At 55.6% G+C, this 19,298-nt stretch overlaps 3 protein-coding genes across 5 annotated transcripts in view; 2 read left to right on the top strand and 1 right to left on the bottom strand.

Annotated features, from left to right (window-relative positions):
• Window positions 1-2,688: 2,688 nt before the first annotated feature.
• On the top strand, window positions 2,689-6,005 carry LOC122383845 (uncharacterized protein K02A2.6-like). 2 transcript variants are annotated; one of them, XR_006256904.1, is made up of 4 exons: window positions 2,689-3,804; window positions 4,438-4,686; window positions 5,018-5,167; window positions 5,364-6,005. XR_006256904.1 is itself a non-coding variant. In XM_043370641.1 (3 exons), exons 1-3 carry the CDS (start codon window positions 2,942-2,944, stop codon window positions 5,046-5,048), a joined length of 1,143 nt encoding a protein of 380 aa, XP_043226576.1. In that variant the 5' UTR covers window positions 2,689-2,941; the 3' UTR covers window positions 5,049-6,005. The 2 variants fall into 2 exon arrangements, 1 of the variants encoding a protein (XP_043226576.1); XM_043370641.1 differs by having other exon boundaries at window positions 5,018-6,005.
• A 1,524-nt stretch (window positions 6,006-7,529) lies between these two features.
• LOC122383821 (radial spoke head protein 3 homolog B-like) overlaps window positions 7,530-19,298 on the bottom strand; it is an 82,405-nt gene continuing 70,636 nt past the window's right edge. For both annotated transcript variants that reach the window (XM_043370604.1, XM_043370603.1), the window contains one exon: window positions 7,530-8,001. In XM_043370604.1, the coding sequence (XP_043226539.1) occupies window positions 7,931-8,001 (71 nt within the window). In that variant the 3' untranslated portion in view covers window positions 7,530-7,930. The remainder of the gene's footprint in view (window positions 8,002-19,298) is intronic.
• On the top strand, window positions 13,262-18,510 carry LOC122383822. Its single transcript, XM_043370605.1, has 2 exons — window positions 13,262-14,387; window positions 18,436-18,510. Exons 1-2 carry the CDS (start codon window positions 13,604-13,606, stop codon window positions 18,447-18,449), a joined length of 798 nt encoding a protein of 265 aa, XP_043226540.1. The 5' UTR covers window positions 13,262-13,603; the 3' UTR covers window positions 18,450-18,510.

Here is a 19,298-nt window from a genome sequence, read left to right as displayed (position 1 = left end):
GATCGTGCAACTGCCATGATTGTTATGGTCAATGTGGAAATATTCGTCATACGGGCATGTTATACTTCTGGCTTGATGCGATGCACAAAACCATGTTCTTCCACATACGCAGCAGTTCTTGCTTCAAAGACTTATATGCTGACGGTGCACGATAGGTATACCTTATACCTCATGCATTTACCACATCCATTCGAAAATATGCACTTGGAATTGTCTCCAGTCAATAGTATTAATTACATACTACGTGATGTAGGTACGTGACCGTAATAAATACTAATGATTCCAGAAACTTCCGAATGGATGTGGTGTATGCATTCATCGATTATATAACCCATCAGTATTTCGTTTCTTGTCAGCGCAAGCCTTTGAGCAATAACTGATGCCAGTCATGATTTTGTGCACCACTTCCAGCCACAAAATGACCTGTCCGTATAGAAAATATTTCCTGAATCAGTATCGTGGCAATTGAAAACGAACGCGAATCGTAAGTAAGTTCTTAAGGTTATCAACGCAAACAAAGCGATTGTAAGGAAGAACAAGTTCGAACTGAGCGTTAGTACACTTACTTGTTGACAATTTGTTAACTAGCAATGCCCAGTCAAAGGCTAGTTCATCAACAAACCAGGGGTTGTTGAACCGACAAGGAAACGGCTATGCCTATCCAGAAGTTGGTAGGTTCACAAGGCCCAGACTAGTACTCAACAAGGTGACGCCTATGCGAATTGGAACCAAACTTGTAGACAAACTGTTAGTTTGTTGGCCAACACGCCTGGGGTTGGTGAATCGACAAGGTGACGCCTATGCGAATTGGAACCAAACTTGTAGACAAACTGTTAGTTTGTTGGCCAACAAGCCTGGGGCTGGTGAATCGACAAGGTGACGCCTATGCGAATTGGAACCAAACTTGTAACAAGGAGCCAACTTGTAGATTTGGTTTACAGTGTATGAGGAACTTTGCACTTTTAGCTTTCCAACGACCTATTGAATGTAGCATTTGGAAAAGTAAACCGGACAAAATATCTCCTTAAGAAAGTGGCCTTAAAGCGGAAAACATCCCATTGTTAAGGATAGGTGCAATTGACCCCATGGGCTGGTTCAATTGACCCTCGCATCGGGGTCATTTGAAACGGGCGTAGAGCTGTTTTATAAGCAAGCGTTTGGCAGCAAAATACGTTTGAAACATAATTGTACATATCTTAAAATAAAGCCAAAAGAGCATATTTTTTCATGGCATTGTGCATTTTTCGATATGACAACTAGATCTCGCTGTGCATGTCAATATATAAAAAGTGGCTCAACTGGCCCCGCTCTCCCCTAATCAATTAGGGGAAGTTGGGGGAACGCCGAATACTTTTTTTCTGACGCCCGTAGCACGCAAGGTAGACAACATAAGCTATTCTTGCTGGCGTCATTCGAGAGGCCAGTCTTTTGCCTTTCAAACATACCAGGCGCATTTGATGAATTCGCATACCGTTAAGCGCACGTTAAGCGCACAAGAGATTACACTGGCGACGAGGTGAACTTCAGGCCCGGCTGATGGTGGAGTGAATAGCTGAAGATGTCGAACGAAGACGGCACTGCAGCAGCGGGGCACCTGCAACTGGAGCCGTTTGAGCCAGCTTCAGGTTCGTGGACGGAGTGGGAGGAGCGTCTGCAGTTCTTCTTGGAGAGTAACGGCATCACATCGGACAGCAGGAAAAGAGCGACATTTCTCACGGTATGTGGCAAACAGACCTACTCACTTGTACGCAGTCTTGTGTCGCCTAGCAAGCCCGGTGAAGTCAGTTTCAAGGATTTGCTTGAAAAGATTAAGGAGCATCAGGATCCCAAACCGTCCGTACTGGTCAGTCGTTTCAAGTTCGGAACATGTAATCGCCGTCCGGGTCAGGCTGTTGCTGACTATGTTGCTGCTCTCAGGAAAGCGTCTGAACATTGCTGCTTTGAGGACACTCTGGAGGACAGGTTGTTGGAGCAGCTGGTGATTGGAGTCGGAGACGAGAGGATGCAGCGGCGTCTTCTCTCGGAGAAGAGCCTGGACTTCAGCAACGCCGTGAGAATCTGCCTGGCTCTGGAGACGTCGACCAAGGACGCCCACCTCATGTCTCATAACGGTGAGAGGGCCGAGCCTGTACAGGCAGTGAGTGCAGGTTCTCGTAGGGAGCAGCAGGCCCATCCGCAGTGTTGGCGGTGTACTGGAGACAATCACAGCGCTGATGTTTGTCGCTTCCGTAACTCCAAATGCTACAACTGTCACGGACTTGGACACGTGTCCAAGGCCTGTCCAAAGCCCCGCCGCACAGGAGCAGGTCGAGGCAGGCCCCCAGCCGGCCGCGGCAGGGGTCGTCGGCAGGTGACGAACGCCGTCAGCGCTTCAGACACCGAGGACTGGGACAATTGGCCCGATGAAGACGCCGGGAACGTCCAGCAGGTGGCGGCTACCAGCAGCGACAGCCCACAATCTGCAAGCGTCCTCCAGGTGAGTTCTCCGCCACTTCGCTGTTCTGTTTACTTTCAGCGAACGCAAGTAGACATGGAGATAGACACCGGCTCGGGTAACACTCTGATAGGAGAGGACACATACAAATCTCTACGGATACGTCCCAGGTTGAAACCCAGCGCTCTCAGGTTGAGAACGTACACAGGAGATGTGATTTCAGTCCTGGGGGAATTCAGAACTGTAGTAACTTACAAGGGCCAGAAGCATGCTAACCTCAAGGTTGTTGTGGTACAAGGAAATAGGACCAGCCTATTGGGACGGGACTGGTTGAAAGCTGTCAAGTTAGACTGGAAGGAAGTGTGTGCTGTTGAGAATGTGTCAGTAGCGGCGTTGAGAAGGAAGTATGCGGAAGTGTTTGAACCAGGTCTGGGGGAGTTGAAGGATGTGAAGCTCCGCCTGAACATTGACCGAAGTGTGCAGCCCAAGTTTTTCAGAGCTCGTTCCATGCCATACGCCTACAAGGAAAAGGTGGAGAAGCAGCTGCAAAAGGACGTAGAGTCTGGTGTACTTGAACAGGTAACGCACAGCAGGTGGGCCGCTCCGCTAGTTCCTGTCTTGAAAAAGGATGGCACTGTCAGAGTATGTGCTAACTTAAAGCTGACTGCAAATAAGGCTGTGAAGTGTGACACATATCCGCTTCCGCGCGCGCAGGATATTTTCGCGCAGCTTGCTGGGGGACGAGTCTTCACTACGCTGGATCTAGCACAGGCGTATAACCAGGTCATTGTGCATGAAGACTCGCGCGATGTACTGACGGTGAACACGCCGAAGGGGTTGATGCGTTACTCTCGTCTGCCTTTTGGGCTCAATTCGGCGGTCAGTCTGTTCCAGAGGGAGATTGAGCGGGTGCTTCGTGACTTACCTGGTGTGGTGGCTTACCTGGACGACATCCTGATCTCCAGCAGAACGACGGAGGAGCATCTGAAGACGCTGGACGACGTCCTCGGAAGACTGAAGAGAGCCGGGTTGAAGGTGAGACCAGCCAAGTGTAGATTCTTGGTGCCCAGTGTCGAGTACTTGGGTCACATCGTTGACAAGGACGGCATCAGGCCGACACCAGCCAAGGTGCGAGCCATACAGTCAGCGCCAGAACCGAAGAACGTTAAGCAGCTGAAGTCGTTCCTGGGAATTCTGACGTATTATTCCAGATATATTCCAGACCGCAGTCAGAAGCTGGCGCCACTTCATCTCCTCCTGCAGAAGGACGTGGCATGGCGCTGGGGTGCAGAGCAGGCTGCCAGCTTCCAGTGGGCTCGTGACGTCCTCTCGTCTGGCTCCGTGTTGGGTCACTTCGACATCAACAAACGGCAAGTCCTAGTGTGTGATGCCTCCTCTGTGGGAATCGGTGCCGTTTTGGCTCAGAGGGAAGCTGATGGGACTGAGAAGCCAGTGGGATTCGTTTCTAGAAGTCTGTCCCCATGTGAACGCAAATATTCTCAGATAGAGAGGGAAGCACTGGCAATCGTTTTCGGGGTTACCAAGTTTCACGCGTACCTGGCCGGTAACATGTTCTCGCTGGTCACCGACCATAAACCTCTGGTGATGCTGTTCGGTGAACATGCTGACCTACCTGAGATGGCGTCTTCCAGAATCCGGAGGTGGGCGTTGAAGCTCTCGACGTACCGATACGAGATTCAGTACCGGCGGACTGAAGAGATGGGCAATGCTGATGCCCTCAGCCGCTGTCCTCTGCCTGACTCGAACTCTTCGCAGGAGGAGGATCTGGTGCTCCTGGTCGATGATCAACAGCTGTTTGACGCCAGGAAGGTAGCCCTCCTGACGTCACGTGACCCGGTGCTGTCTCGGGTAATGCGTCTTGTCCAGAGGGGTGGCTGGCCGCAGGTTACAAATGCAGACCTGTCACCTTTTGCCTCGAAGCGTCTGGAGTTGTCTGTTTGTCGTGGAGTGCTGATGTGGGGTCACCGTGTCGTCGTTCCCAGCAGGGCACGTGAAGCAGTCTTGAAGGAGCTGCATGTGGCGCACCCTGGCATCCGCCGCATGAAGGCTCTGGCGAGAGGCTGTGTCTGGTGGCCTCAACTGGACCAGCATATTGAGCACATCGTGAACTCCTGTCAAGCCTGCCAGGAAAGCCGACCTGCACCGGGACGTTCTCCAATCTGCATGTGGCCGTGGCCTGAGCGGGCATGGTCGAGGATCCACGTGGACTTCGCTGAGCCGAAGAAGGGAAGGTACGTCCTGATCGTGGTGGATGCTTATTCCAAGTGGGTGGAGGCAGAGTGTTGTACCAGTGTCTCCTCCCAGACGACTATAGCCAAACTGAGACAGATGTTTTCAAGGTGGGGGCTACCGGACGTAATCGTAACTGATAACGCTACATCGTTCACGTCATCAGATTTTGAGGAGTTCGTGCGCCAGAACGGCATTCATCATAAGACCATAGAACCTCGCCATAGTCAGGGCAATGGACTAGCTGAACGTGCTGTACAAGATGTCAAACTAGCGTTGCAGAGGTCGAACAGTGACTGGGAGACTACGCTATCACGATGGTTGCTTTGCCAGCGTATCACCCCGCACAGCACAACTTCCGTAGCCCCCTCAGAGCTGATGGTGGGGCGTGTCCTCCGAAGTCGCCTGGACCTTCTGCACCCGGACCTGCGAACTGAGGTGAAGAAACAACAGGTGATCCAAAAGGAAAACCACGATGCTAAGGTGAGCACTGGCAGGAGACTGGATGTGGCTGACCTGGTGTTTGCAAGGAACTATGGTGTTGGCTCGAAGTGGGTTGCTGGTGTTGTCGTCGGAGTGGATGGACCTGTGTCTTACGCTGTGGAGACTGAAGATGGTAGGCTTTGGAGACGACATATCGATCAGCTTCGGCATAGGTCTGACGGCGAACTGTTTGCAGGACGTTCTGCGCTGACTTCGGAGCCCGGTGACATTCCTGCGGAAGGAGGGCAGCCATCTCGGAATCCGACGGCGGCGCTGCAGCCGTCTCGTCCGGGGGAGTCTGGCTTGGACGCGTCGCTGCCGCCGTTCAGCACACCTGGAGCGGCGCCTAGCGCTCCAGCAGCATCGCCATCATCTTCGGCGCCTGCTCCGTCGGAGCCCCGGCCTGAGGCATCAGAGCTCGAGCCCGCGTGTGTCGCCGGCGACGCTGGTGCACGGACGGAAACCCCACTGCGTTCGGGGCTCGGAGTGGAGGCTGGTGCAGGTGTACAGTCTCGTGTGTTGGACGAGGGTGGTGGTGTTCGTCGCGGAACTAGAGTGAGAAAGCAGACTAAGTTTTTTGGTTCCTAGCTCTGTTCATATTACTTGTGTTTTGTGAGGGGGCAGTGTAGTGAACTATGGTTCACGCCTCCCCCCACCTGTGGCCTGAGTGCGCCGCTGCGCCTCCCTTATCGGCCGTCCCTGTATCCGTCCCTGCGCGGTGTCCGTCCCTGCGTGTCGCGGCGCATGTGCCTCGGGCGGTTTTGTGTGGCCTGGCGCGGCGGCCGGTCGGCCGGCCGCGCGGCAGTCTGCAGCTGGACCCAATACAGCAAGGAGCTCGGCACGGACTTTACACGCACAAACTAAAAATATCAAAGAAGTGACTTTTTCGGCGTTGCCCCGGACTGCGGGGAAAGCCGAAAATGGGAGAAATGATCTTCGGGGAATGCCGACATTGATGTTTTGCCACTTTAGCTCAAACTTTATCCAGAATTTAACAAAGCTGACACGCGTTTTAAGAGCTTGAGGACGCGGTGCACAGTGGAAGTTATAATTGTGTGATATAATAAGAAAATGCCAGGTAAATAATTCCTTATAGGTAACAGGCCGTTGTGTCGGTTGAAACTTGAAAGTGTAATTTGTGTGACTAAAAATTCGCGTTGCTATTCTACAGCAGTAAAGTCCACGTAGCGTGCTTTAACGTGCGTAATTGCACGTATTCGGCATTACCCCAGCCAGCCATACTTTCATTTGCAGGCCCATAACTTTTCAACGTGCCGTATAAATTTCAAATAGGCAGCACACTTATGCAAAGACATGCTGAAGATTACTTGACCGAATTGGCCAGACAAACGGTAGCATAATGAGTAAGAAATGCAGCTTCAAAGGCGCATGCAGTACAAGGAACGCGTACCTTGAAAACGCTCTTGGTGCCCTCACAGCCGAAGTATTCCGAATGACGACTCGTAACAAACATGCGATAATTGTAGTCACTTAAGCTTCAGAGCATCACTGACAGGTGGCATCCATGTCTTACGGTTTTCGAAATATCTCGAATTTCGGCTTTGCCCCAACTCCGGCATTGCCCCAACTTCCCCTATAGCAAGATTAAAAAAAAGATTACGTCGGTACTGCGTAAAAGGCAACCTAGCCATCTACCGGGTTTCCATGAATCCGCTTAAGATAGTATGATCGACCAATCTTCGATAAATTCCTAGCATCCCTGTGGCGACTCGGGCCAACTCCGCCCGGTCTCGTATTTATAGTTTAAAGAGCGACAGACATAATTGACGGTATCATTCACTGGCACGCCCCGTTTATTGCTTTAGTGGTCATTGATAGCCGAACTACCAATTTACAGTCCTCCCGTAGGCGGTGCCGGTCTATTCTATAAGGCGGTCCCCGTGAACCTGTGTTGCGTGATGTTCAGCCCGGGCCCATCGACCTGTCTGCGGCGGCCGTCTGCCGTCCCGTCCGGCTGGCCCCGCGGCAGGTGGACGTGACGTGTCGCTGGGACCGGCGGCGTTTAATTGAATCAGCCATCAGCGGCGCGGATAACAGGCGGCGCCGTGTCGCCCCGTGTTGCGCCGCGGTGGCCCATCGCTCAGTCACAAAGCCGCCGCCGGCCAAAACAGTTAGCCGCCCAGTCATATGCAAATGAGCCGGCGGCGGCCGGTGGGAACTGACACGTGGCCGTCGGTGCCGCCGGCCGCGGTGGTGGCGGCGGCCACGGCACGCTGGGTAAACTCTGCTCGCCGCTCCCCCTTCCGCTGTGGGTTTCGCTGAGCTCCGAACAATCACTGCTCAATGCTGACACCCGTTGGTTACACACACGCTATGAGCGCTCACAGCACAGACAGCGGGCCGACTTGAAAAATATGTATTAGTCGCTGAGATAGGACGGGACGACGGTAGGTGACGGCGGTGATTGGGGCCGCTCGGGACGGAGACAGAGCAGCGCAGAGCTGGCCGGGAGCCCCCCGGGCCCGGCCGTGTCCACTTCCAGTCCGTTCACAGGGCGGCCGCTCAGTCGGCCCGACCACACCACAGCACACCCGCGCCCGGCCCAGTCCGGTCACACGGGGCTCGGACAGCCGAGCCGCACAGACCCGCGGCGGCGGCACGCCACTCAACAGCCAACACGGCGCCCTCAGCAGCGCGCACCCGACTTTAACATGGAAATAATGGAATGATTGCCCAGGAGAGGGGGAGAGGGGAGGGGACGGTGGACACCGGTGGTTGACAGACATTTTGAGGGGGAACACATCAGCGCTCTGGTGAAAGTCCTACGGAGCGGCGACACCCAGCGGCCGGTGGTTGGTGGTCGGTGGTCGGCTCTGAAACACACAGAAAACAACGTCCCGTCACTCGGCACAATTCACTCTGGACAGCACCGCGCACTGTGGCAATCGAACTGTACGCTGAACAGGTTCATTCAGACACGCTCGGTTCTTGTTCTAGGCCAGGGAGGCCGAGAGCAAGAGCTGAGGCCTGAATAATGGATCGGTCGCTGCCGGTCAGCGCGGAGTTAAACCGTGATCGGGAGCGCCGTGCAGCTGCTGTCTGTGAGCCCTGTCCGCCCGTCCCGTCCTCCTTTGTCAGTGGTGGCCGCTCTCCGACCGAGCCCTGCAGAGCGCCGATTTCACCAGCAGCTGCTCCCACTCATCCCGTCTCTCTGCTGTCGGCCGGGGAACAAGTGCACGGCGGCGGCGGCGGCGGGGGCGGCGGCGGCAGCTGGTCGGCTCCCAGTCGCCCCGCGCGCCGCTCCTTCACGGCCATTACGGCCAGCCGGGAGGGGACCGGCCCAGGGACCGGGCCGCAGCAGGTGAACCCGGTCACACAGCCAGACGGACGGGCGCCCAATGCGCCCCCGTCCCTCTGCAGAGAGCAGGGCTTCGGACCCCGTACTGGAAACGCCCGATATCATACGATGGTCCCCCGTCCAATAACAACCGATATTTATTGTAGGACAAAGGACTAGGGAAGTTGGACTTTTAAACTGGTAAGGGATTAGTGCCAAGCCAGCCGACGGAAGGCTAATCAGAGTGGCCGACGAGGACACTATGTATGTAGATCATGAGCTAGGACATTAGCAGGCTCAAACAATAATCGCTGATCGGGACAGTAACGCACGCAGACACCAGGACATAAATCAGTCATTTGTCCGACCTCACGCCAGATTGCAATTGGCATTTCTTAGTCATCGGTCAGCATTGCAACCGGAATCTACCAGCGCACCAGCGCACGACCGGTTACGGCGACCAAGCGCCTTTCCAGCCCGACCCAAACGGAAGTTGCGCGACATTCTCAACGCTGAGCACAGAGCAGTATTTCAAATAACGTACGTTTACGACCTGCGTGACAGACGGAAACCTTGACTTTTCGTTTTATGGGAACTGCATGACGTGACTGTATGTCATTAAGTATATCTTTCACAGTATGTATGCACACTACACTTAATGTAAGCGTGTCAGTATCAAATAAATTATCAATTAATTATAATTGATTATAAATGATAATTGTCAATAGAATTGCGATAGCTAACTATCAAACGTTAATTTTGCCGCATTTTATTGATTTCTCTTGCTTTATATAGTAGGCTTGTTTAATGGTGCCCGTGTACTTACTGGTCAACAAATCGTCGTAGCATGATAATATTATGGACAGAGGATTATACGGCCTTATACGGCCCATATTTTGGGCCGTATTGCCATACAATATCATGTGCAGATTGCTTACGACACCGACAAGACGTTCGATCATGTCCCAATCGCCGCTCGTATGTCATGTGTCGCAAAAACGCCACGCAGCGGGAGCTCGATCTGCTTTTTACTCAAATGTCAGTCGAAAGGTCCCCGCGCAAAAACAGCGCTCCGGCAGCGGCCAGACATCCCCGGTAATGGAATGTGTAAGCAGGCCGTCACTCCGCGTCCCCGCCCGGGGCGGTATGGACCGCGGTTTGTTTGAGCCAGGCCGCTGCCGGGCTACGGCGACTGCCCGCGGCGGCCGGCCGGGCAGGTCCGCGGCGGCGCCCGCCGGGCAGCCCGCGGCGGCGCCCGCCGAGCAGAGCCGGGAGTCTGCCGGCGCCGCGGGGGCAGGTGTAATCAGAACATATGAGACCGGCGCGGCGGTCTGTCGTCACTCGGACACACCGCGCGCGGTGGGCGGGAGCACCGCGGTAGGACACGGATTACGAGAGGAGGCCTCGACTGGACGACCCGACGCTATGCCAGACATTACAGCTCCACGAAGGTCTACGCTGACAGCATCAATAACTGATACGAAGTGGGTGGACTTTGTTACGCTGGTAATTGGTCCAGTTCTGCGATTTAGGACCGGTCGGTCACGCCAGCGACATTCCACCAAACGCCAATACCGCCTAATACTGGATCGTTTTGTCACGGCATGCGACTCGTTCGCCGTAGCTGCCCAGCCGATACGGGGAAGGCTGGCGCGGCGCCGCTCCATGGAGGAGCCTGTTCCACCCGGGGGGCTCGCTCATTATTAGATCGGCATGCCTCAGCAGCCGACACGGCAGGAGTGGCACCACATGAAAACTCCGCCGCGGGAGTTGCCAACACACCAATAACAAGACGGGATATTGAATTTTCGTCCATTCTTATCTTCTACGGGTCGACAAGTTGTTTGCGCATTTTTGTGTTATTAGGTTATCGGCGGAGCCAGCAAATAACTGAATGACAATTCTTTTATTGACGTTTCGGCTCCAAGCAACCTTTGTCAGAATTACAAGTTAAGATGTAAACGATACGTATGTTTACATTTTAACTTGTTATTCTGACGAAGGTTGCTTGGAACCGAAACGTCAATAAAAGAATTTTCATTCAGTTATTTGCTGGCTCCACCGATAACCTAATAACACAAATATATCCTTACATAATCAGCATCTGTTTGTGCATTATTGCATTCTAGCGACCCCACTGGAAACTGCGGAGAGCCTAATGTATCTGCAACTTACGTTACATCTACTAGGTCTTAACTCTTCCCTACCGGCCAAAAACCACGCCGTTGAGGAGTTCACGGATCGACCGCAGCAGCACACCAAATGCATAGTTTCATTGTCGCGTCTGCCATCCGTCATCATCGTGTCTAATTAGCCAGAGTGATTGAGCGGACCAACAGACAACAGTCAACCAGCGACATGAAACTCTGAATTACCTGAAATTGCCCGCTAATTTTAAAACTTTCGTTATTCCTGAGCTATTGTGAAAAAAGATCACAGGTTGTTTTTGGAATTGGGTATCCCCAGCCGGTGTTTCCCGTACGTTGGGAAGTGGGGAGGACTGGAGTGGAGACAGGCGTTCCGCTGCCGACCAGTGACAGTCCGCTCTTTTTCTGACTACTACCACTGACGAGGTACAGTATGTCTAAAAAGAATGTACCGTCGCCAAAACTTTGCCCCTCGTAGTTTTATTCAAAATTAATAAAACGTTAATTTCATTAGAAAATGGTAACTTTTACTTCTGTTTACAAAGTTGTATAACATGTAGTGTTTGGGCTAAAAACGAATTCAGACATTATAGCGCCATTCTTGGGGGTGTTCAGCGGTTCCAAGAGCAATTTTATCTAATTCCGTAAAGCCGTGATGGCTTTATAGACAAAAATAATTTTCAGAATGGCAATATGGGGTAATTTGGCCGGGACTAGCGGGGCAATTTGGCCGGTGCGCTCATGGTCACTATGCTGGGACGGCCGAGTTTTCATGGTCAATTGTACCATAAATGACATGATTCATGACCAACTTTGACTTCTTTGATGCCTTACTTCCGATTGGTCAACTGTAAGAGCATGTGACGTCATCAAAGGTTACCAAACGTTTTTTGCTAATAAATCCTTACATAAAAATGGTACAGCCGCACAAATGGTCTCATTCTGTTCATCTCGCCAAGGCGCATCGAATGATATGCATGATGACCTTGAAATCACGTGACCTTGAGGTCAAGCGACCTGATGCAACATGACCTGAGGTCAACCTTTGACCTTGACTTCACAAGGTCAACACATATATCTTTCGATGCGGACTGACGAGAGAATTACGATGGTACTCGAAGTTTTGGCCTAGCTTGATTACTTCAAAAGTTATTCGTAAAAAACTGTGATCGCATCTAGAGCCGCTAATTTGGCTATTTTGACTCCTGTGACCCCTGAGCCAACTTCCAAAATGTGGCAAATGCGTCATAGGACACACGTCATTGCTGAATCTGAAGCTGACTCGCAATATAACAGAAAATCTCGACCGCAAACTAACACCGGCCAAATTGCCCCACACCCCCGGCCAAATAACCCTGCTGAGTGGGGCAATTTGGCCGCCTTGCAGACCTTTGTAATACGTCACAATTTCAATATAAGTAATTACTCTATCATTTCAAGTTCACTGTCCAGTAAAGTAAAATGAATGCGACACCTGCCAACGTTGAGAAAATGCAGAAATGTGTCGTCAATTTTAAGTTATATCGTTTTCTAAAAAAAGCGGCCAAATTACCCCACTCTCCCCTACGCCAGGTCTAAGCCAAAGGATTCAGGGGAGAGCTGAAGAAAACACCTGGTCAACTACGGCGAATAATGGTGCTGAAAAATGGAAAGTATGGGTCAATGCAAGCCTTCATGACTATAAACAACTTTTCTGAGGACGCGAAGGCCAGCATTGAATAACGATATCCGGATCGAAATTAGCAATGATTTCTAATTACATGCCGAACTAATAGCGCTGCAAAACCCTCCTAGTAAATTGTCAAGTCGGATTATACCCACTTGAATTAAACTATCCTAATTAAAATTGTTAATTAACTTTTTAACCGAGGTCATCAAAGGTCAATGACCTGACCTGACTTTCCGGTGACCTTGACACCCACCCTAATGCATGGAAGCAACATCACATCCCATGTTTGAACGCTTAAAACCACGAAAAGACTGCAAACGCGCCGCTAATGCGAGCCGACATACGCCGAATCGCGATTCCGGCCAAATATGGTCTCGAAAAGTAGGTCACAGGTCAAAGGTCATTAAGGTCAGGGTCATGACAATTTCAAGGTGGGTGTAAAATTGATTAACGCGAGGTACTGAAAGTTTCGTCGCGATCGGTCGCTTTTTACGCGAGTTATTCGCGAAAAACCGAGGGAGGGGGTCCGTTCGACCCCCCCCCCCTTTACGGGCGAGTGTTAAGTTGATCTCACCCGAAGAAAAAGTATACCATTCGACACGCCTGAGCTAGACAAACACGATGCTGCTAAAATCGCGGATCTGCGATCATTTTTAGCGGAGTTATTTACCAAAAAACCGAACCTGTGCCTTGGGCCACTTGACCTGACCTCCGAAGTCATCGGCTGACCCTGGTCCTTAAATTGGAGACTAATCGCTGCATTTCGTAACGACGCACACGATCGTTTCTTTCGTGAGGCTCTAGCTCAATTAGGGGCGATTCGGCGAAGGGGGTTGTTTCCTCACTTCCAATCCCCAACGCCCCCTCGGTATTCAGAAAACCTGAAGGTCCGGTGAGGGTTAAAGGTAGTGTGCCACCTTTGAAAGATTTCCCATTTTATTTTTCCTAGGATAAGAAGCTTCTGTTTTTACCTAATGTTGTGTTCGGGTATAGGGGGTGTGTACTTGGACCGCCTCTGCGGCCCCACCTCTGTGTGCCTGGGAGCGCCCCTGCCGACGCTCAGCTGATCGTGCGCGCCAAGCGGCATGACTGGCGCGGGCGACTAGGCGTGGCGCTGGCCATACTTGTTTAGTTTTGGAGGACTCTCTCGGCCCATTCGCACCGGCAGTAAATAAATCGCGTTTCTCTTAAGCTCTCTCTCACTCGAACCGTGAATCACGAACATAACATGGCGCGGTCAGTAGATGGTTCCGTGCGTGCGCGCAGTGATCGGTGTATCAGTGTATCAGTAATTAGTGTATAGCGCGCCGTGATCTGTGACGATGAGTGACATTGAGAAACTGACGCAGCTGCTCCTGCAGCAGGCGGAGCTGTCGGCGCAGCGGGAGCGAGACTCAGCGCAGCGCGAGGAGCGGCTCACTCAGATGGTGGAGCGACTGGTCGCCGACCGACAGCCACCCGCTACCGTCGCTGCCGACGATGCCTCGGCGGCGACAGCCGCCCGGACGTCGGCTGCCGCCCCGCCCGTGCGCCTGCCTGCTGCTGCAACGCCGGCGCCTCATCTGTCGTCCTCCACATCCCTGCGCGACTTCGCTGTATGGAGGGAGAAGCTGGACGGGTACATGCTTCTGACCGGCGCGTCCGCGCTGCCCGTCACTGCCCAGAGAGCTGCCCTTCTCAGTCTTCTCGACGAAGATTGGCACCGGGTGCTGCGCTATGGACTGACGATAGCGGACGACTCTCCCCTCTCCGCGGTGGTAGACGCCATGGAGAGTCATCTCCGTAAGCAGCGCAGTGTCCTGGTCGACCGCCGTGCGTTCTACGCCCGTGTCCAGGAGCAGGGCGAGAATTTTGAGGAGTTTCTGTGCGAAGTGAAGGAGCTCGCGGCATTTTGCGACTTTTGCACACACTGTTACGACTCACGCCTGCGTGACAAGATTGTGTGTGGCCTGCGGGACGAGGAGACGGTGAAGCGTCTGTTGGAGGATCCGGGGCTGGACCTCAAGAAGACGGTGGACATCTGCCGTGCGTCAGAGAACGCCCGGGCTACCTGCTCCGACCTCCGCTCACCGACGGCGTCAGTGAGCCGTCTGTCGGCATACCGCCGTTCAAGGTCGCGCGATGCGCGCCCCGCGGCCCAACCCGGCGGGCGTTCCGCGGGTACGGCCGGCGTGCGCCGCCCCCAGGCGCGCCCCGCGGCCCAACCTGGCGGGCGCTCCGCGGGCGCGGCCGGCGCGCGCTGCTGCCGCTGCGGGCGGGCCGCCCACGCAGACCCGGCGGCGTGCCGCGCTACTAGCGCCATCTGCAACTCGTGTGGCCAGCGCGGCCACTTTGCAGTGGTGTGCGCCCAGGTGGCGCGCGAGAGCGCCGCTGCCCCCGCCGAGCGCGCAGCACCGGAGCGCGCGCGGCCCGCGGTGGGGCAGCCGTCAGAGCCGCGCATCTGCCGTGTCATCAGAGACGTCTACGTGAACGGCATCTCGACGCGGCCGACTCCCACTGTGACTGTCCGACTGTCTACGCCGGCTGGTGTGTTCACCGTGCCGGCCCGGGCCGACTCCGGCGCCGAGGCGACAGTCATCGGCGAAGACAGCCTGTCTTCCATCTGCGTGGAACCAGCGCAGTTGGAGCCCTGCATCGGCCAGCCATTTTCAGCAGTAGGGAAACAGCCGCTCACCTGTGTCGGGTCGTTCCGGGCTACTCTGGAGCTGGGCGACCGATCGACCACCGCTGCCGTGTTCGTCATCAGGGAGCTGACTGGCCTGCTACTCAGCTGGTTCGACTGTGTGGCGCTGGGGATTCTGCCGAGGGATTTTCCGGCACAGATCCGGTCCGTCGAGGACGCACCGCGCCCTGCTGATGACGTCACGGTCTCTGTTGACGTCACATCCGCTGGTGACGTCACACCCTCTAATGACGTCACACCGTCTGCACCGCCGGCCGCTGCCGGCTCCGCTCGTAGCGCCAGCGGCCGCTCGGCCCCGTATGAGGAGCCGCGTGACAGGCCCTGTCCGGCCACCGGGACCGAGACGGGCGCGCCGGCGCCGCCGGCCGATGGACCCGGGCCGGCCGCCGGCCTCAGCGGTCCGCTGCCGGCCTGGGACAGCGACTCAGACCCACCGGAGGCGGTCCGTGCAGCTCATGCAGCCGCTCTGGTGGAGTGTTTCCCGCGTGTGTTCGGGCAAGATTCGACTCTTCGAGTCATGGACGGCGGTCTGATGACGATCGAACTCCGGCCCGACGCGTGTCCGACGTCGGTCACCGCTGCGAGACCGATCCCCTTCGCCTGGCGTGCCGAGGTAAAGGCGCAGCTGGACGACCTGCTGGACCGCGGCGTCATCGTCCCTGTGGACTACCCGACGGAATGGTGCCATCCCATTTCGTGCGTGCCGAAGAACCCGTCCGGGTTTCGACTCTGCGTGGACCTGACGGGACTCAACCGGTACGTGAATCGACCCACGTACCCCTGCCGGTCTCCTCACGATGCCGTGACGAGTCTGCCCGCCGGGCACCGGTGGATGTCGACTCTGGACGCCAAGATGGGCTACTTCCAGGTGCCGCTCGCTGAGTCAAGTCAGGACCTCACCTGCTTCATCACGCCGTGGGGCAGGTTCAAGTTCGTCCGCTGTCCGATGGGATGCAGTGCGTCTGGAGACGAGTACAACCGGCGCGGCGATGCCGCGCTCGGCGACATCCCAAACTGTGTCAAGATTGTCGACGACATCCTGGCCGTGGCACAGACGTACCGGCAGCACCTGCAGCAGGTGATCGACATCCTCCGGCGCTGTGACGACCGAGGAATCACGCTGAACCCGCTGAAGTTCAAGTTCGCCCAGAATGAGGTCAACTTCTGCGGCTACAAGATCACCCCGGCCGGCTACACCACCGACAATGAAAAGGCGCGCGCCATCGCTGATTTCCCGAGACCGGAGAACGTCACCGACCTGCGGTCCTTCATGGGTCTGGTAAATCAGCTGAGCGGCCTCACACCGGAGCTGGCTGACTCGACTCAGGCCTTCAGAGACCTCCTCAAGTCGCGCCGGGTCTGGCGCTGGACTGAGCAGCACGAGGCAGCGTTTCTGCACACCAAGATTGTGCTGTCGTCACCGCCGGTGATGGCATTCTTCGACCCCCAGCTGCCGACCGTGCTACAGACGGACGCTGCTAAAACCCGAGGACTGGGTTTTGCACTGCTCCAGAGGCACGGCGAGGACTGGCGTGTGGTCCAGTATGGTTCACGGTTCCTGACCGATACCGAGAGCCGATATGCTGTAATCGAGCTGGAGCTGGCTGCTGTACTCTGGGCCTGCAAGAAGTGCCATGTCTACCTGGCTGGCATGCCCCACTTCGACCTGGTGGTCGACCACCGACCGCTGGTGACCATCCTAAACTACAAGCAGCTCAACTCGATCGACAACCCGCGTCTGCAGCGGATGAGAGAGAAGTTGTTGGCCTACAGCTTCACCACCAGCTGGCAGAAGGGATCGAGTCACGTGATCCCAGACGCGCTCTCGCGAGCGCCCACCAGCGACCCCGCCGCTGATGACGACGGAGCGGTGGACACCGAGGACGACCCGCTGCACGCCAGCGTCATTGCCGCGCTGCAGGCCTCCACCCGATCGGAGGAGGGCGCCCAGCTGGCTCCGCTGGTCGACTCCACACTGGAGAGAGTCCGCGCCGCCGCGGAGCGCGACACCGAGTACCAGACTCTCAGCGAGCTGATCCTGGCCGGATTCCCAGAGAACCGGCACGAGACGCCCCCTGCAGTACGAGCGTACTGGGGCGTGCGCCATCAGCTGGCCATCGACGACGGACTGGTGGTCTACGGCGCTCGACTGGTCATCCCGTCCGCCCTCCGACGCGGTGTGCTGGAGAAACTCCACGAGTCACACCAGGGCGTTGATAGGACCAAGCGCCGTGCTCGGCTCAGTGTGTACTGGCCGGGCATCGACAAGCAGATTGCTGACACTGTCGCCGCCTGCGCTCAGTGCCGTCAGCGCCTGCCCAGCCACGCCCGGGAGCCGATGTGGCAGGAGGACGGCGCACCGACACGCGTCTTCGAGTCGGTCTCGGCCGACTACTTCTCCGCTGGAGGACACACGTACCTGGTGTACGTGGACCGGCTGTCCGGGTGGCCGTATGTCACAGTGTGTCCCCGCACGGCCTCGGCAGACCATCTGACGCGGCAGCTCCGACTGATGTTCTCGCAGACGGGCGTCCCGACCGTGTTCCGGTCAGACGGCGGACCCCAGTTTGCATCAGGCACGCTCCGCCGGTTCCTCCAGCGCTGGGACGTACGACATGAGATGTCGTCACCGCACTACCCACGCGCTAACGGGCACGCGGAGGCCTGCGTGAAGACAGCGAAGAAGCTGGTGCTGGCTGCGTCCTCATCGGGCCGGCTCGACCAGGACCAACTGGACCGAAGTCTGCTCGAACTCCGTAACACGCCCCGAGCAGACGGGCGGTCGCCGGCACAGGTGCTGTTTGGTCACCCGCTTCGCTCTGGTGTTCCCACGCACCACCGCGCCTTCGCTCCTGAGTGGCAGCGGGCGGCCGATGTCTGCGAGGAAAAGGCTGCCGAGCTCCAGGAGCAGGCCGTCAGGTGCTACAACAAGAGCACGCGCCGGCTGTCACCGCTCAAGATCGGCAGTCGGGTCGACCTTCAAGACCCCGCCACCGGCCGATGGAACCGGATCGGAGTGATCGTGGGCGTCGGTCAGCGGCGCACGTACCTCGTCAAGACGGCCAGTGGCAAGGTCCTGTGGCGTAACCGCCGCTACCTGCGCCCATACCGGCCGCTTCTGACGGAACCCACCCCGCCTGTGGCTCCGTCCGCCCCGCGCCCGCCCGCTGCGGGTGCGCCTCAGCCGCCGCCGCCGCCGCCGCCGCCAGCGCGCACCGCGGTCGCCGCCGAGAGGGCGGTCCGACCCGCCGCTAGTGCGCCGGCCGTGTGCCGCTCGTCGCCGGTGCGGTCACCCCAGGTGGAGACGGCCGCCGCCGCTCTCCCGCGTCGTTCTCGACGGCAGCGCCGCGCTCCTGGTCGGCTCCGAGTTCAATGGGGTGCGACCTCGTATGCGGAGTGACTGTGAGACAACGTCGTGCATTGTTGTGTTTTTGTGTGTTTTTGACGACTGTTGTCTCGAGGGGGGATGTTGTGTTCGGGTATAGGGGGTGTGTACTTGGACCGCCTCTGCGGCCCCACCTCTGTGTGCCTGGGAGCGCCCCTGCCGACGCTCAGCTGATCGTGCGCGCCAAGCGGCATGACTGGCGCGGGCGACTAGGCGTGGCGCTGGCCATACTTGTTTAGTTTTGGAGGACTCTCTCGGCCCATTCGCACCGGCAGTAAATAAATCGCGTTTCTCTTAAGCTCTCTCTCACTCGAACCGTGAATCACGAACATAACACCTAATATCGCAAAAAAATCAAAAATGGGCCTGGAATAGTGCCTTTTTCGCCTAAAAGTTTTTCGGTTTTTAGATATGTATAACAACTGTAGTGGGCTCACCTGCAAACAGGCGTCGGGCAACAATCGCGAATGCGGCGCACTTGTGACAATAAGCAAAGGTCATTATAGTGTTACGACCATACGACGTACGGGAATGAGTTATCAGCTGTCTAATCGTAGACAACACAATGTCGAGCCTTACTGTAAGCCCGTATTGGTATTGTTTCTTTTATTTGGCTGTCGAACATTATTTATGGTTTGAAATATGATTTTATGTAAAATAATTGATATGAAAAAGCCGTCTTATAAGTTATGACCCCATTTCACCACACGCAAGTGGCAGAAATGACAATGATCAGCTGACACATTTTTCTTGGCCGAAGTCAGAGCGCGCGGCCCGACGCACCACGCGTATTTGGAAATTCCGACCTCGACGAGCATCAGAAGCCACCTAACAGGCGTGTTCGAAACCGCAGGAGATGATGATGAACGGGTTTATCGAAACTTGATTGGATGAGCATATCGGTAATAGCGATTTCAGTGTGTGCATTTATTGTTCATAGTGGTGTGAA

The sequence above is a fragment of the Amphibalanus amphitrite genome, unplaced genomic scaffold, assembly GCF_019059575.1.
Source record: "Amphibalanus amphitrite isolate SeventyFive unplaced genomic scaffold, NRLGWU_Aamphi_draft 000174F_arrow, whole genome shotgun sequence".
Classification (NCBI taxonomy): Eukaryota; Metazoa; Arthropoda; class Thecostraca; order Balanomorpha; family Balanidae; genus Amphibalanus; species Amphibalanus amphitrite.
The sequence above is the reverse complement of the archived record's forward strand: the minus strand, read 5'-3'. Positions and strand labels throughout refer to the sequence as shown.

Coding starts and splice junctions, on each gene's coding strand:
- LOC122383845 (XM_043370641.1), top strand. CDS start 2,942: ATGCCATACGCCTACAAGGAAAAGGTGGAGAAGCAGCTGCAAAAGGAC. Junction 3,805..4,437: donor CACTTCGACATCAACAAACG/GCAAGTCCTAGT, acceptor CGTCGTTCCCAG/CAGGGCACGTGAAGCAGTCT. Junction 4,687..5,017: donor GCTGAGCCGAAGAAGGGAAG/GTACGTCCTGAT, acceptor TTGCTTTGCCAG/CGTATCACCCCGCACAGCAC.
- LOC122383822 (XM_043370605.1), top strand. CDS start 13,604: ATGAGTGACATTGAGAAACTGACGCAGCTGCTCCTGCAGCAGGCGGAG.